At 34.8% G+C, this 14,885-nt stretch overlaps 1 protein-coding gene across 5 annotated transcripts in view; it reads right to left on the bottom strand.

The window, feature by feature from the left end:
* Window positions 1-503: 503 nt before the first annotated feature.
* DPY19L1 (dpy-19 like 1) overlaps window positions 504-14,885 on the bottom strand; it is a 48,923-nt gene continuing 34,541 nt past the window's right edge. For 4 of the 5 annotated variants that reach the window (XM_040690115.2, XM_040690120.1, XM_418841.8 and 1 more), the window contains exons 16-23: window positions 14,379-14,450; window positions 13,833-13,882; window positions 12,186-12,210; window positions 10,331-10,450; window positions 4,886-5,060; window positions 3,967-4,066; window positions 3,425-3,550; window positions 504-2,388 (exon numbers count right to left, since the gene is read on the bottom strand). In XM_040690115.2, coding sequence (XP_040546049.1) covers window positions 2,232-2,388; window positions 3,425-3,550; window positions 3,967-4,066; window positions 4,886-5,060; window positions 10,331-10,450; window positions 12,186-12,210; window positions 13,833-13,882; window positions 14,379-14,450 — 825 coding nt within the window. In that variant the 3' untranslated portion in view covers window positions 504-2,231. The remainder of the gene's footprint in view (window positions 2,389-3,424; window positions 3,551-3,966; window positions 4,067-4,885; window positions 5,061-10,330; window positions 10,451-12,185; window positions 12,211-13,832; window positions 13,883-14,378; window positions 14,451-14,885) is intronic. The other variant, XM_015281678.4, reaches the window with a different exon arrangement.

Raw genomic sequence — 14,885 nt, 5'->3', positions numbered from 1 at the left:
TATTTGGGTTTAAGACTGGTTCAAAGAAAAGGTCAGTACAACATCCCTCAACACAGGATGAAACTTTACAAAACAAGCCTCACCAGAACAGTCTTGCCATGTACTCACTAAAACCAGCCATCTCATCAATTAAGGGGCATTATTACTTAAGTACATCTTTGAACATCAACTTTCAAATGTTTCTTCAGTCTATCAGTATATGACATTCACTTTCGATTATCTGAGTTTAGAAATTTAGATAAACACCATCATTTTGAATTGTCTTCCAGGCTCAATTGGTGTCTAAATAGTATATGACATTTCCTCACTGCCTTTCCATATACACCTGCAGTGATACTCCAATTAACACGGAGGCTGGAAAGAAGTACGTGAGTCTGATCTAATTATCTGAAACACTTTCATGTACTGCTTAGTTCAATTATATCTGCTGTGGTAACCGTATTAAACTTCATCTTAATACATGAGAGCAGAAATGTAACGCCCATTAGAAACATGAGAACAACTTGCATCTTTTTCTTTTTTATTTAACCACATATAAGTACATGTCAACAGTTGGCGTAAATTTCATAAAAATACAGTACCTTTTTGTGCTGTAACACTAGTCACAATGTTTATATAAATATTTTTTCTCCTTCCTTGAATTCAATTAACATTTTAAAAATCAACTTTCCCAAAAGCCCCTTTTTTTGATATTTTCCTTATATAAAGTTTTCCAAAATCTATTCTGTAAAAGTTAAAAAGCTAATGTATTTTCAGCCATTCTCCCTCACGCTCTCAATAAGACAGATTTTAAAAAAATAGGAAGTCTTAGAATACTGATTAGCTGTTACACTACAACTTTATCATTGGTTCCCATTTGATTATTCCTTTTATACGCATGATAGATGCTATTCCTACAGCATCTAATGTTACCAGATGCTATTAGGGCTGTAAAAGACTAGCCATGTCAACAGACTGATGTCTGAACAAAAAACAAAACAAAAAAAAGAAAAGCAATAATGAACAATATACAGAGAAACATGAGACTTCAGAAGCCTTAAACTGTAGAATCACCATTACTGCGATACTTCCCATGACAATAAATCTACAGAAATTCTATGTCTGTTAAAGAACTGACGGGTGAACTAGCTATCTAGGGAAGTGAATTCTCTAAGTCCTTTATTACCTATAATGTTGGTGTGACACCAAGATGACAGAAAAACTGAAGAACCACACACCACTGTTCGACTATACTCATATCACAGCTGGGTTAAATTCAATTTTTCTTTAATATTGATGATAAAAATCTAGGCAGGATCTAATAAAGTGGGGAAGAAAATAGAGCATAAACTTTGAAAGTCATTTCTTATCAAGTTAGGCGCTGAAGGTCTAGTTAAGGCAGTGAAGAATTTATTTTAGTATCTTTCTAAGGCTATTAAACAGATTTTTTTCCTGAATAAAGCATTTTCCCTTAAAAAATTCCATTTATATTATGCCAGCTTATTCTGAGTGCATAAGAATGCTAAAAATCCTTAGACACCAAAAAGCTAAACTATTGCTTGCTGCAAATATTACCCTTATTAGTCTTCATTTTTAATATCAATAAGGTTCCAAGAACATGCACCTAAATAATAAAGTTTCAAGTCCACCTACAAACTTTTTCATTTCAAAAGCAAGCTTAAAAGCACGTGTTAAGTGATCCAAAATGACCAATGTTCTTAATTCTCTCAAAGAAACAATAAACTTCTCTCCGACATGACTAGTGAAACTATACAACTTTTAAGAGAATTTCTAAGTACCACCTCGTCCAGAAGGGCGATGGCAGCAAAAGGAACATGAGAAATGTGATGCCAGATGCAATAGCACCATTCCTTTGTCTTAAGCTGCTAGCACCAAAGCTTTAAGAAAACTTGCTTTGCTAAGACATTCTGACAGTCCCATTTCACAATATCATTGGTTTTGAGAATGAAGGTACTTTCCATAGCTACTTTTAACTCCTTTTGGATCAGTGTTAAATAAGATGTGCAAACATATAATCATTTGCATAGCAAATCTCAAGGGACTGACCCTGAAATAGAAATCCAAACTGCTAGGTTTAAGATATTTCTATAATCAGAATTCACTTAAAATGGTAAAAAATAAAATACACACTTTTCCATTTTAAGTCTTGTAAAAAATGTATTTCTCACTTAGAATCCTTATAGTAACTAGTTTAAAAAGTTGAAAGACCGATGCTTCACTGCACTGAAATGTTACTCATTTGGAATCTTCAAGACTCTGTAATTGCTGTTTTCAAATACTGTGATGAAATATGGCCTAGAATCCTGGCTCATCAGGGTACATAAAGGAATTCGGCCACTATTAGCAGGATCTTCCACATCCCAAATTTCAGGCATACTGCAACCAGGCCTAGAAAATTTTTAAATAAGAGAGGAGAAATGAAGAAATGCCATTAGGAAAAAAAAAAAAAAAAGAAAAGCATTTAAACTTGCTGACTTCAATTTTTTCAACCTTTCTATGAGCACTTGACTGAGCCTTCTACTTGAAGTTTATGTTTATACTAGAAATTCTTAGATTACAAAGTCAATAAATACACTAGTAATTTGTTAAATTTGGTTGCTTTGTGGTTATATAATAACAATGAATGTAGAGGGAGCAGCACATACGAAAGAACTACTATATAATATGTATTACCAGAGACCCTTAAAGCTTCCTATAAAATGGAGAGTGTTTTTTATATTCCTAACATATATAAAGAAAACTCACTAATTAAAACACTCACTAAATATAGCATCTTAAAAAAAAAAAACAGTATTCCATCCCTGCTTTTTTTCTTTTTATGAAGGCACACAACCAATATAAATTCTCTGTAGTTATCTTTCAATGTTAATACTGCTATAAGCTTCCTAACCTTGGCAAAGATAGTACCAAATAAATAAAATCGATTGATTTCATTTTATTCTAAATGAAAATAAATTCAAGGTATCTAAATGATATCCTAAAGGCTCGAAAAGAAAAACTATGAAAAATAGCATGGCTTTTTCTTACAGTCTAAATATGACAAAGTTTTCAGTGACCACCAACAGTCATAAAATTTTGGATCTAAAACCATCTTCTGCTCTGCACCTTATAATCATTCTGGGCTTTTATTATACATTTGTGTCTGTTCTTGACATCACGGAATGATTACTTGTTTCCTTTGCGAACTGTTCTAATTTACAGTGAAGTTTAAAAATACATAAAACAGCTTTTCAGGTGCACATGAAGACCACGAAGTTACTAGAGTTGATCATACTTCACCAGCTAGGGGAAGCTGGAGAAAAATGTATTATGGGTGCTTTTAATAAAGCATAGATTAACATTTCAAAGCTACTGCCTGATCCAAATCTCATAATACATATTTGGATGGTGTATAATTCCTGTGAGAAAGGCAGAGATTACTCACTTCTTTCTGCTTACGCACAACGACTCTTCTAGAATGTAGTAATTCACTCCTAATTTTATTAATTCTTTTTTCACTTCCTTTGCAGGTTTTCGACTGTACATGGAATATACTATTTTAGTTCTGGCCCTTCAAAAAGAGAAATATCATAAAATTTAGCTAACAATATAGCAATAAAACATAATCTTTAGTTTTAGGTTGCACAGGAAGGCTTTTTATTTCATAAATGGGCTAAAAAAATCTTAACTGAAAAAAATTGCTCTGACGCAATGATTTCCTCACAAATGCAATGACTCCAAAAACAGTATACAGAGCCCTCTGATTTTTCTGTATCAGGACACAACTCTGAATAGAAAATGCAAACATGTGAAAATGTCAAGAGCAATGCATTTGAAATGTAATATTCAAGGCTAGATACAAAGACACTGAAACAAAATTTACTACATAACATGATGCCATTCCTACTGCATATTACTAACATGAACAGAACTAAGGGAATAATTTTTTATTTTTAAAAAAAAAAGATCCTCAACTTTGATATTTACCTTAATCCTGCATCTTCATAATGTGGATGGTTTACAACAGGACGAAGTGCAGACAATTTAACACTTGCCATTGTAGGCATTGCTCCTGCAAAAACTGCATCTGAAAAACAGAGCGAAAGGCATGTTTGAAATCAAGTTTGAAGCAGTAAAAGCAGAGTTCAAATAACTAAAATAGCAATACTATAGAGAAGTGTGAGGAGGAAAAGTACTTTCTCCTTTTGTAAAAGCCTTATACAGCACCCACAGTACATGCACAGAATTATTTTTTCTTTTTAATTTTAAAATCTTGATGTCAATATAAATATTTAAGATAATTAAGCATCGAAGATCAGAGGTTTAATATATTTTATTTTTCTTGGATTAGTAGTAGAATATATTAATTATGAGAATATTGGATTTTTTTTTTTTGTCATTTCTCACTCCACTGTTAAATGAGCAATAAAATGTTAGACTTCTTTGGATTGAGTGCATTTTCTTGCTTTTAAATTTTTTGTTTCCAGATAGTTTTATGACACTTCTTTTCCCTTTCATAAAAGAACAGAAGAACCACAACACAGACACTTTGAATTATCCGCTAGCAAAATAATGAGCATGGACCCACATACAGAACCAGAGTCACATAAGCAAAAACCTCCTTTAATTGGACTTGCAAAAGCAGTTTTGTTGTAGAATCACTGCAACAGTGGCTAGCACCTCTAGACTGGTAGGCTGGAGTCTAACAAAACTATTTTTTTTTTTTTTTCCCCCCTTTATTTGAGACAACTTCTATATAAAAATCATACATGACTAAACCATTGTTTTTGGATAGTCTCAAGGCAAAGCCAAGGACAGCAGCAATTACTCTGCAGATATTTTTACAAAGTTCTATGGCTACATCTCACAGTAAGCAGTAAACAACATACATTATTAAATAGTTTACCTTGTCTAGTATTGACTTGTATCCACTCTAGAAGTTCCTCCTGTGGCAAATTGCTAAATTCTCCCATGATGTTCCACTGAGTCTGAAGATTTGCTGACCCTTCTATTGCCATCAGTGCTAAAATAGCAAAGACCAATGTTTTGGGCTGGATTTTACAGAAGAGCCATCCAAACAACTGAAATACAAGAATTATTTTCTTGAGAACAATTCAGTAATAATGTATGCAGAACAACTCATTTTTATTTATCCATAAGGAACTTAATCTGTATTAGAAGGCATCTCTTCTTCTATTGCTTCTCCACTACACTTTGGTGAAACCTCACAAGAAGTATTTACGTTTACCCAACGTTGTGCATTTATCTTCAATACTACAAAAATGAGACTTGATACAAGTACAGTTTTTCAAGTTTTAGTCAAAAATGTCAAATTCTGCAAGGAAAATTCAATAACGCTATCTGTATTTATACAGTATTTTATCTTCTACTTGCATCTATAAGCAAAATCAGTGTAAAAAACTTCTGAAAAATACAAATAAAAAAGCAGAATTTAGACTCATCAAGCTGATGTCAACTTATATCCTATTCTTTTCTTCCTTGAATTGAAAAGGCAAGCCCTTCCATTTTTCCCAACAGATTATTTACCATAGGCTTTAAGGAAATACTCAGACATAAAAGTATAAGCAATTTTTAGCTACTCTTAGAAGACTTTAGATTTCAAAAATATCAAATAAATATCAAATATTCAGTAAACAAACATTTAATTCCATGTAAGTTTACCCACTTTTTCTTATTAAAATATTAAATGATAAAGTTTAACAGTAATTTTATTACTAGATTATACCAATGAACATGTAAGTTGTTTTTTTTTTTGTTTCTGTTTTTTTTTTTTATAAATTAGTCCTAAACTATTTTAAATGATTTTGATCTCCCAAACCACTTTGCTGAAAATGTACTGTTTACTACTCTCACTCTCAAACACTTGCTAAACACCTCTAACAAGATTAGCACTATCCAGGGAAACTTAATATACCAAAAATGCCTCACTGCAGCGCAGGTCTGGATGGATGAAGCAAAATGAATTCATTTATATGTCATTCTACATGAGTAAACTTCTTCTTTCACCAACAGTTGCAAAAATCTCAGTTCAAGAATATGATAGAACTTGAGTTCAATGGCTTTTCAAATCAAAGATAACTGCATTCCTATCATGCTCTTGTAAAAACCTCAGTAATGTTAGAAGTGTCTGAATTTACCACTGTTATGTTTGTACAAAGAGCCCAGAAAGGTTGAACATATCTGCCATTTAAAAGCAGCTTTTTTCTTTTTTTTTTTTTTAATAGGATGCTGTTCCTCATGTTATTTTTTATTATATATTGATGCTATTTTATTTATTTATTTATGCTAAATAGACACATTAAGGCTTTAAGTCTCTCCAACTATTTTTTCTTTGCTTTCAGAATTTCACTTAGGATAGAAGAATCCTCCCTAACAGAAGAGAAAATGAATGCATGCAAACAGTAACATTTTAATTGCCAATGAGGTGCCACAAGCCACAACACTGAGATACTGGAGAATACACAGGCTCACTCAACGGCCTGAAAGAATAAAACAAAAAATTCCTCATATTTACAGACAATTTCTAGTATCTTTTGCTTCTTTTTACACGCTGACTGTTCACATGTTCAAAGACAGATCGTTAATTAATTATGTCTATGGCCTCAAAATAAACTAGAGATCCCAAGGTACTGCTGCAGGTAAGCTTCCATAGTCTTATGGTCTTCTAGATAGTGCTGACCTCAATTACAAATTTATATTTTTGCACCTGTGAAGACAAATTGTTGCTCATCAACATCTAAAACTTCACATAATGATAAACGTAACAGGCATTAACCATTCAGTCACAAGTCCCATCTTCCCATGTTATCTCCCTCTATTGCAGTACTTCTGAAACAATAATGCACAGTCAGATTTTTCAACAATAAGCTACTACTACTCAATGGCCAGTACAGCAAGGAAAAAAAGATTAAAAAAAAAAAAGAATTAAAAAAATCAACTAAAACCATTTAATATTTTCCTGATTAGGTTTTTTTTTTTTAGTCCTAACAGCTTTATGGAACCAAGATGTTCGCATTTCTCTCTCATACCCAAAACAGTCACCTGTTACCTGGAAGATTACCAGCAGCTCCCCATTAAAGAAGTCACACATCTGTCAGACCAGAAAGAATCTATCTCGTCTTTTACAGGTATCAATCAGCACAAATGTAAGGAACATGTTGAAGAGGCAAAACAACCCTCACAGACAGCAATACAAAGGAGGTATTTTTAGTTTACTTAACTTATTGACCTAAACTGTGACACTCCTGAACACGGGTATGGACTTCTATGGCTCAAGATAGGGCCACGATAACAGGTCTTGTCATACATGGTAGACTTTCCTCTCTATGAAAAAAATCGCAGCAATCTAAAGCCTTACCTTTCCTAGCATTCAACACCTATATTTTTTTTTCAACCTAACAATGACTTCAGGATGCTGAAAAGAAGGAAAAAAAAAATAAAAAAATCACTGCACATGAGCTCTGGTCCAAAGGGATGGCTCCTCAGAACATTTGGATTGGTAGGTTTCTGAGAATCTTAGTGTCACTTTACAGCTGTACAGATCAACAGCAGAACGACTAAGGGCCAAATTGCAGTTGGAAGTAGAATAACTCACCTTGCACTCTTGTTCTCTCCCATCTCTGTTTTTAAACGCTATCCTTTCTACTAACAGACTAGATTAAAGTCAGTGGCACAAACTAAATTCTAGAAAACTGAAACAACTTGAAAACAAAATTGTGGTGAAATACTCTCAATGCGCCATTCCAAAATGTCCATGGTGACAATGAGAGGCATCCCATAAAACCCAAAACGTAATGATTACTAGAAGCACCGGATTTCATTGACTGGCACGATGACCTTTATTACAGTATTAAACAAAAATCTACAATCCAAGATGAATTACTGTAGTGCGATTACAGAATCACAGAATCGTAGGAGTTGGAAGGGACCTCTGGAGATCATCTAGTCCGATTTCCCTGATAAAGCAGGCTCCCTACAGCTGGTCACAAATTACTCAGATACTTCAAAAAAGAAATTCATCATAAGAAAACTTTCACTAATATGCAGCAACAATTAACTTGTAATACAGAAAAAGCAGAGGAGGAAACAAACTAATAGAAAACACTCCTTTCAGTCATTACGTTTTGCGAGGTACTTTTTCTATCTTTCAGAGATTATTTCTCCCCACACAACAACAACAAAAAAGTGTAGGTCAAATTTTATTCTTTATTTTATGTTCTTCAGAAGACTGAGAACTGAAACTAAACTTCACACATTAGAAATTTCTGTAAGAGTTTTCAATAATAACAAAGCAGAAGAGCCCACCAATTTTCTTCTAGGAAAACACACAGATAAAACTAGAATAATTAAGAACAAATTAATTTTGTACTGAATTCATTTATAAAGTAGACACTATCTAGAAATCACTTCAGAAAAAAATGATATTTTTCCTTCTGTTTTTCTGACTTTTAATAAGAAGCTTGAAATTTCTTATTAGCATAGTAACTGTCTTCCCCAGCCATTGCTAGTCTCTCCACTCTGTCACTTTTCTCCTTTCCTTTCATCTATGTTTTGCCCATAATATTTCTTAGCATCCACAGTGCTCATCTCCCTAATCTGTTCTCTTATTAAGTTCAGCTCAGTATTAGTCATCACCTTTTGCTCTCTCATGTGGGATACTTACTTCATATGACGTGAATAACACTTTCCATAGAAGAAAATGACTGAGGTTGGAAGGGACCTCTGAGGATTATGTAGTCCAAATTAGCTGCACAAACAGTACCATCTAAATCATGTCACTGAGGACCACATCTAGGCTACTTCTGAATAACTCCAAGGATGGAAACTCCACAACCTATTTGGGCAGTCTGTGCCAGTGCTCAGTCACCCTTCAAGTGAAAAAGTGTTTGTCTGTCATGAGACAGAGCCTCCTGTGTTTCTGTTTGTGCCCACTGCCTCTTGTACTGTAACTGGGCACCACTGAAAAGAATGGCTTCGTTCTCTCTGCACCCTCAATACACACACACACACACATATACACACACGTACTTACTGGTAAGATTCCCCTTATAGCCTATTCTTCTCCAGGTAAAACAGTCCCAGCTCTCTCAAACTTGTCTTGTAGATGGACATTCTAGTTCCTTTATCATCTTAATAGCCCTCTGTGGCCTCAGCAGTGCTAAGTATAGGGGATTATGTCCCCTGACCTGCTAGCAATTCTCCTCTTAATGCAGCCCAGGATACCATCAGCTTTCTTTGCAGAAAGGATGCATTCCTGGCTCATGTTCAACTTGGCATCTACCACAATCCCGAGTCCTTTTCTGTCAACCTGCTTCTCAGCTGGTCAGCTTCCAGAACACACTGGTGCCTGGGGTTGTTCTCTCTTAGGTATAGGAGATGGCACTTCCTTTTGTTAAGCTGCATGAAGTTTGCATCAGCCCATTCCTCCAGCCTGTTGAGGTCCCTTTGGATAGCAGCACATGTATCTGGTGTACCAGTCACTCTTCCCAGTTTTGTAACATCAGCAAATTCTGCCTATATACCACACCGTTAATGAAGATGTTGAAGGGGACTGGACCAAACACTGACACTGGGGTATAGCACCAGTTACTACACTCCAGTCAAAATTCATACATCAATCATGAGGTCTGGGACCCAACCACTCAGCAAGATTTCCATCCACCTCCTTGTTTGCTTCCCAAATGATTGCTTAACTGTTGCTGCAAATGCAAAACTTATAAAGAAACTATTTAGACACAGATTCAATCAAACATCTCAAAAATATCGATGCTGAAATACTGAAAGTCAATTCTAAGAAATTTAAATCTTAAAAAAAAACCTAATAACATTTTGTAATATAGGTATTTTGGGTTAGCAAAGTTGCAGAGTTAGGCACATGACTTCTTGATTTTTAAGGCTGAAATGTTTGCAAGATGTAAGACCATGTAAAACTGCATCTTTAAAAACCATTCATACACACATAGCTGTAATCTCAAAAGGGACATGAAAGTATAGCATAAACTAACTCAAACAGTGCTTTTATAAAATCTGTAGCTAATCAAAATAGTTTCAAAAGCATGTAAGTGAGCAAGTAAAGTGAAATCTACAGTATACCTCTCTATGGCTCATGCTTAATACAACACATTAATTTGTGTAACAATGCAGTTGGATAAGTTTAATTTTATTTGGAGAGAAGGGAGAACATACATCCGTAACCATATTTTCAGACTGGCAACTTAGTGTAACTGTGATACTCAGATTCAGCAATTACTCATAGAAATTTCTTTTAGAATAAATACCTAGGTACTAGCATAAATACTGAGATAGCTACAGGACTACGTAAAGATCTTACCTGTTTTGAACACACCAAAGAAGCCATAACACATAGATGTGGTGTCAAAAATAATTTTAGTCTCATGATTAAAATCGCTAGGACACCGTATGCCAACAGCTGCAATGCGTGGTATATCACCTGCAAATAAATAAAAAATGTTTATATATCTTTATCTATATAAAACTCCACAGAGAAGCATAATATTTACACACTCTTGGTTTGTCTCAAACCAAGAATTTCACTTTCATTATAGCTTAAATGACAATTTTATCTGGAAAAGAAAGGTGAAACTAAAGATCTTCACATCTCATCCAGTGAACAGGACATTTTTCTGAAGTGTCTGTAGCAAGTAGAGGTAAGAAGCAGGACAGAGAAACATTAGAAATAAGAGGAACTGGAGGAATGGCTGGCTGCGAAGATTCTGAAACCTAGTGTCCAGGTTTCAGCTGGGACAGAGATGATTTTCTATACAGTATCGGGCATGATGCAATGTTTTCACTTTAGGAGAAAAACAATATTGATAACACAACAATGTTTTAGCTGTTGCTGAGCAGCGCTGCATGGAGCCAAGAACATTTCAGTTTCTCAGCTTCTTCTACTGTCTTACCAGCTAGGAGATGGGGGGGAGTGGGAAGAGGACACAAGGAGTTGGGGAGACAGAACCAGAACACCTAACCTGAACTGGCCAAAGGGATATTCCGCACCATATGACACAAAAAAACCTATAAAACTGAGGGTAGTTGTCCAGTGGGGCAGCTGCTGTTCCGAGACTGGCTGGGCATCAATCAGCAGATGGCTAGCAATTCTTTTGTGCCTCATTCATTTTGTGAAATACATACATACATACGTAATCTTTACTGTTATTTCTTTCTCCCTTTTTTGTCTTACCAAATAGCATTTATCTCAACGTATGCGTTCTATCTTTTTCCTGTTTTCTCTCCGATCCCACTCAGAGGTGGGGAGTGAGAGAAAGGCTGCATGTTACTGAGCTGCCTGCTGGGTTAAACCACAACGCAGTCGAGCAATAAGAGTTAAGATTTCTTATGTAATCTCTTTACAGAAGCAAAGAGACCTTGCTAATACTTTGTTCTAAGGCCTAAACTAATTAAATATGAAAAGGCAAACACAATCATCCTTGCTACTCACACTACTACAGGCAATTTGCTTTAGTATTCTCAAAGTCAAAAAGCAGAGGTGTCACTCAATACTAATTCTACATTGCCTGTGGAAGTGCTTTGGAAAACGCAGAAGTGTGGAAAATGCATAGAAGCATTTTTAGAATCAGTGCTTTAATTTGATTATAATATTCGACTGGCATGACATTTCCCTCATAGCACAAACCACAATAAACAGCTGTTAAAGTTTTGCTGACTTTTCTTGCTGACTTAACTGAAAATAAAGAAATCCATTAGAAAGCTGCCACTCAACTGTAATCTTCAGATAATTTTATTAAAAGAACAACGTCACATTTTTTTTTCTATTATGGTACCTTTTAAAAAAATGAATATTTAAAGAGGAAATATTCATCAGTCACAAGATTATAGCATGAAACCTATTCTGCTACTCTGTCTACATAAGGAAAGTTGAAGGTCCAGCATGATTTCAGTGCTTCTCCATCCTGATCTAGCAAAAGCCTCAAAGCTTCTTATCTTGCACTGCCACCCCATCATTGGTAAATTTTTATTCATTATTCCACAGTTATTTTTGGTCACATACTGGACAAAAGTTAAGACAACAGACCAAAAAATGCAAACAACTAGCTTAAAATAAACTACGCGTCAGCATCGGTATTGGAATACAGCTTGCAAACAGTTGAGAGCTCATATTATCTTATGAGTAAAATTATGCAGGAGAAAAATAACAAAAAACTTACCTCACCCTGGATATAACGTTCCTCTCTGAATATTAAAACAAAGAAAAATCATGTGATTTGCTTATATCATACAGAAACTGTTTTTACTTTATAGGCATCTACAGTGGTTTTAAACAAATTAATTCAGTAAGCATGTGTCAGCTCCTGCACGGATTTACAGCTGCTCTGAAAGTAATGCCTCCTGTTTTATTTTGTTGGCCCACGACATCAGAGGCAGATGTTGGTGGTATGGCAGTAGAGGTTAAACTTTCCATCAGCATTCCATATTTTGTTGCTGTGTGACAGATGGCAGCAGAGGGGCAGCCTGACAGAATGGCATCTGACGTGGAAGTGTGGATGAAGCAAAGGTGTGCCATTGAATTCCTCCATGTGGAAACAATTACACCCACTGACATTCATCGATTCTCACTGAACATTTAGGGAGACCAAAGAGTGGATGTGAGCATAGTGAGGGGTGGGTGGTGTGTTTCAGCAGTAGCAGCAGCAACAGTGGGTCACCTCTGTGGGTGCAGATTGTTATTAGTGTGGCATGCAGGCTCTTGTTCATCTCTGGTGAAAATGTATAGCTAATGGTGGTGATTATTTTGAGAAATAGGGTTCTGTAGCAGAGAATTTGCTTTATCAAATAGTATAATCATGCTCTTTGTTGTAGTTACCATGAAAATAAATCAGAGGCATTACTTTCAGCATGACATACGTGGGTTTTTGTCTTTATGACAAGCTTTGAAATATTCTGCAAATCATTACCTATCCTCCATCCTGTCTATACAGAAATCTGAAAATCAATTTTACTATTTTTTTCAATACATTCATGAATTATTTCGTACATGGAAAAGCTTATTCAGAGAATGAAATCTTGGTAATGCAAAAGAGATAAAGCAGTGATACCAAACAAGTCAGGTGCTCATTTATTCAGGTACTATATAGATCTTTTTCCTTATTTCTGAAAAAGCCAAAACCAAATGTGAATACAGCAAAATTTACGTATACTTGTTCTTATCTGTGAAGGCAAAATGGTGAAACCTGCTCACATCTATTGAAATTTTGATAAATGCCATTAAGACTCTGGAAAGCAGAGATGATTGAAATGATTGAGTGAAAAAATAAATAAAATATAAAAAAAAAAGAGTGAGCAAGAAGATATGTCAGGGAAATGGCAATATTCCATTGACCAAATTCACCCCTTTTTTGTGCAAGTGACGCCAAATGCCTGTAACAGACAGAGCACATAATACAGACGTTTAGAAGATAGAGTAAATACAGCTAGGATCCCCTCCTAAAAATGAAACTTGCTTATCTTTACAACCTGGAAAAAAAAAAAACCAACAATGGGGAAGAAACAGCTTGCATTCACTATTTACACGCCTATTCACTTTTCTCCTACAAGTAAATACCGGCAGAAAAATAAATGATGAAATAGAATATTTGGTAGGATGTCTAAAACTAAGTTCAGCAGTTTAACTCAGACATTCTGTAAAAATATGAGAAATAGTTCACTAACTGAACGTCTTGGATGTACTATACAGAATCTGTGTTTATCCTTTTTGATGGATAATGTAAAATTTTAAGTTATTTAGCATATATCAAAATCAAATGAACTTTCAGCAAGCAGATCAGTTTCACATTCACAAAGTACACAATATTTACCTTTCATGCTGCCTTGTCTGGGAAAAGGTCCACCTAAGATATTTAACTGCCTGAAGAAAACAAAACCAACAAATATATTAATAGATTTTCAAAAGCATAAGAAAACATTTCCAACATTTGCTAAATTAAGTTAAACCTGAGTAATCTCATTTTCAAACAATGCTACAATAAAACATACAATGCTTCAGCTAAAAATTCTTTTTGAGGATATTTAATTAGCGGGGCAGTCAACAATCATTCCATCTGTTCTTGTGTAAACTGTAAACTATTTTCACACAAACTATACATAATCAAATTTACCAAAACAGTTATAAACTTTAGTTACAGTGCTCATCAGCTAAGTGACAGATTTTTTTTCCAGTGTTTAACATCAACTCATTGTCTTAGGACTGGAACTTTGGTAAATAGCTATGCAAAGGAAATTCTGAATTGCATTCAAATATTTTTGAGAAATTCTGTTTTATTACCTCAAAATAAACAGTGATCCCTTAAAAGCAATGAAAAACTCTATTGAAGGTAAATGTGATTCTTAAGTCAATCACTTACCCTTTTGAGGATTACCATAAAAACCACCAGAACAACTGGTAGAAGTAGAGTCTTCGTGTATCGTATTGGAGTCTACAGTGGAAATAAACTGAATTAGTTGCTTTCTATTCATCTAGGGTTACACCGATTGTCATTGTCATTTTAAAGAAAATGTGATATAATACAAACGGTTCTTCCTTAACTGAAACACATCTAAATATACAACAAGAACAAAGCAAGCTTGAAGAAACTCAAATTTCAACTCCAACCAGCAATCCCACTAGAGGTCCTAACACATGGGTCATCTGAATATTATCACCCTTTCTTAGGCAAGCTACTCAGAGCCTAGAAGCAGGTTGTATCTCAAAAGAATTTGAATACTCTGAGTAACCTATAAATGTTCTGAATGCATAGCTAGACACTGGTGAACTAGAAAAGTCTACTAGCAGAACATTAAGAAGCTTTGATGTTCATCTATAACCCAAATCCACCCCATCTTCATAGTTCTGATCACATTTTCCCTCGGTC

This window comes from Gallus gallus, chromosome 2 (genome assembly GCF_016699485.2).
Source record: "Gallus gallus isolate bGalGal1 chromosome 2, bGalGal1.mat.broiler.GRCg7b, whole genome shotgun sequence".
Lineage (NCBI taxonomy): Eukaryota > Metazoa > Chordata > Aves > Galliformes > Phasianidae > Gallus > Gallus gallus.
The sequence above is the reverse complement of the archived record's forward strand: the minus strand, read 5'-3'. Positions and strand labels throughout refer to the sequence as shown.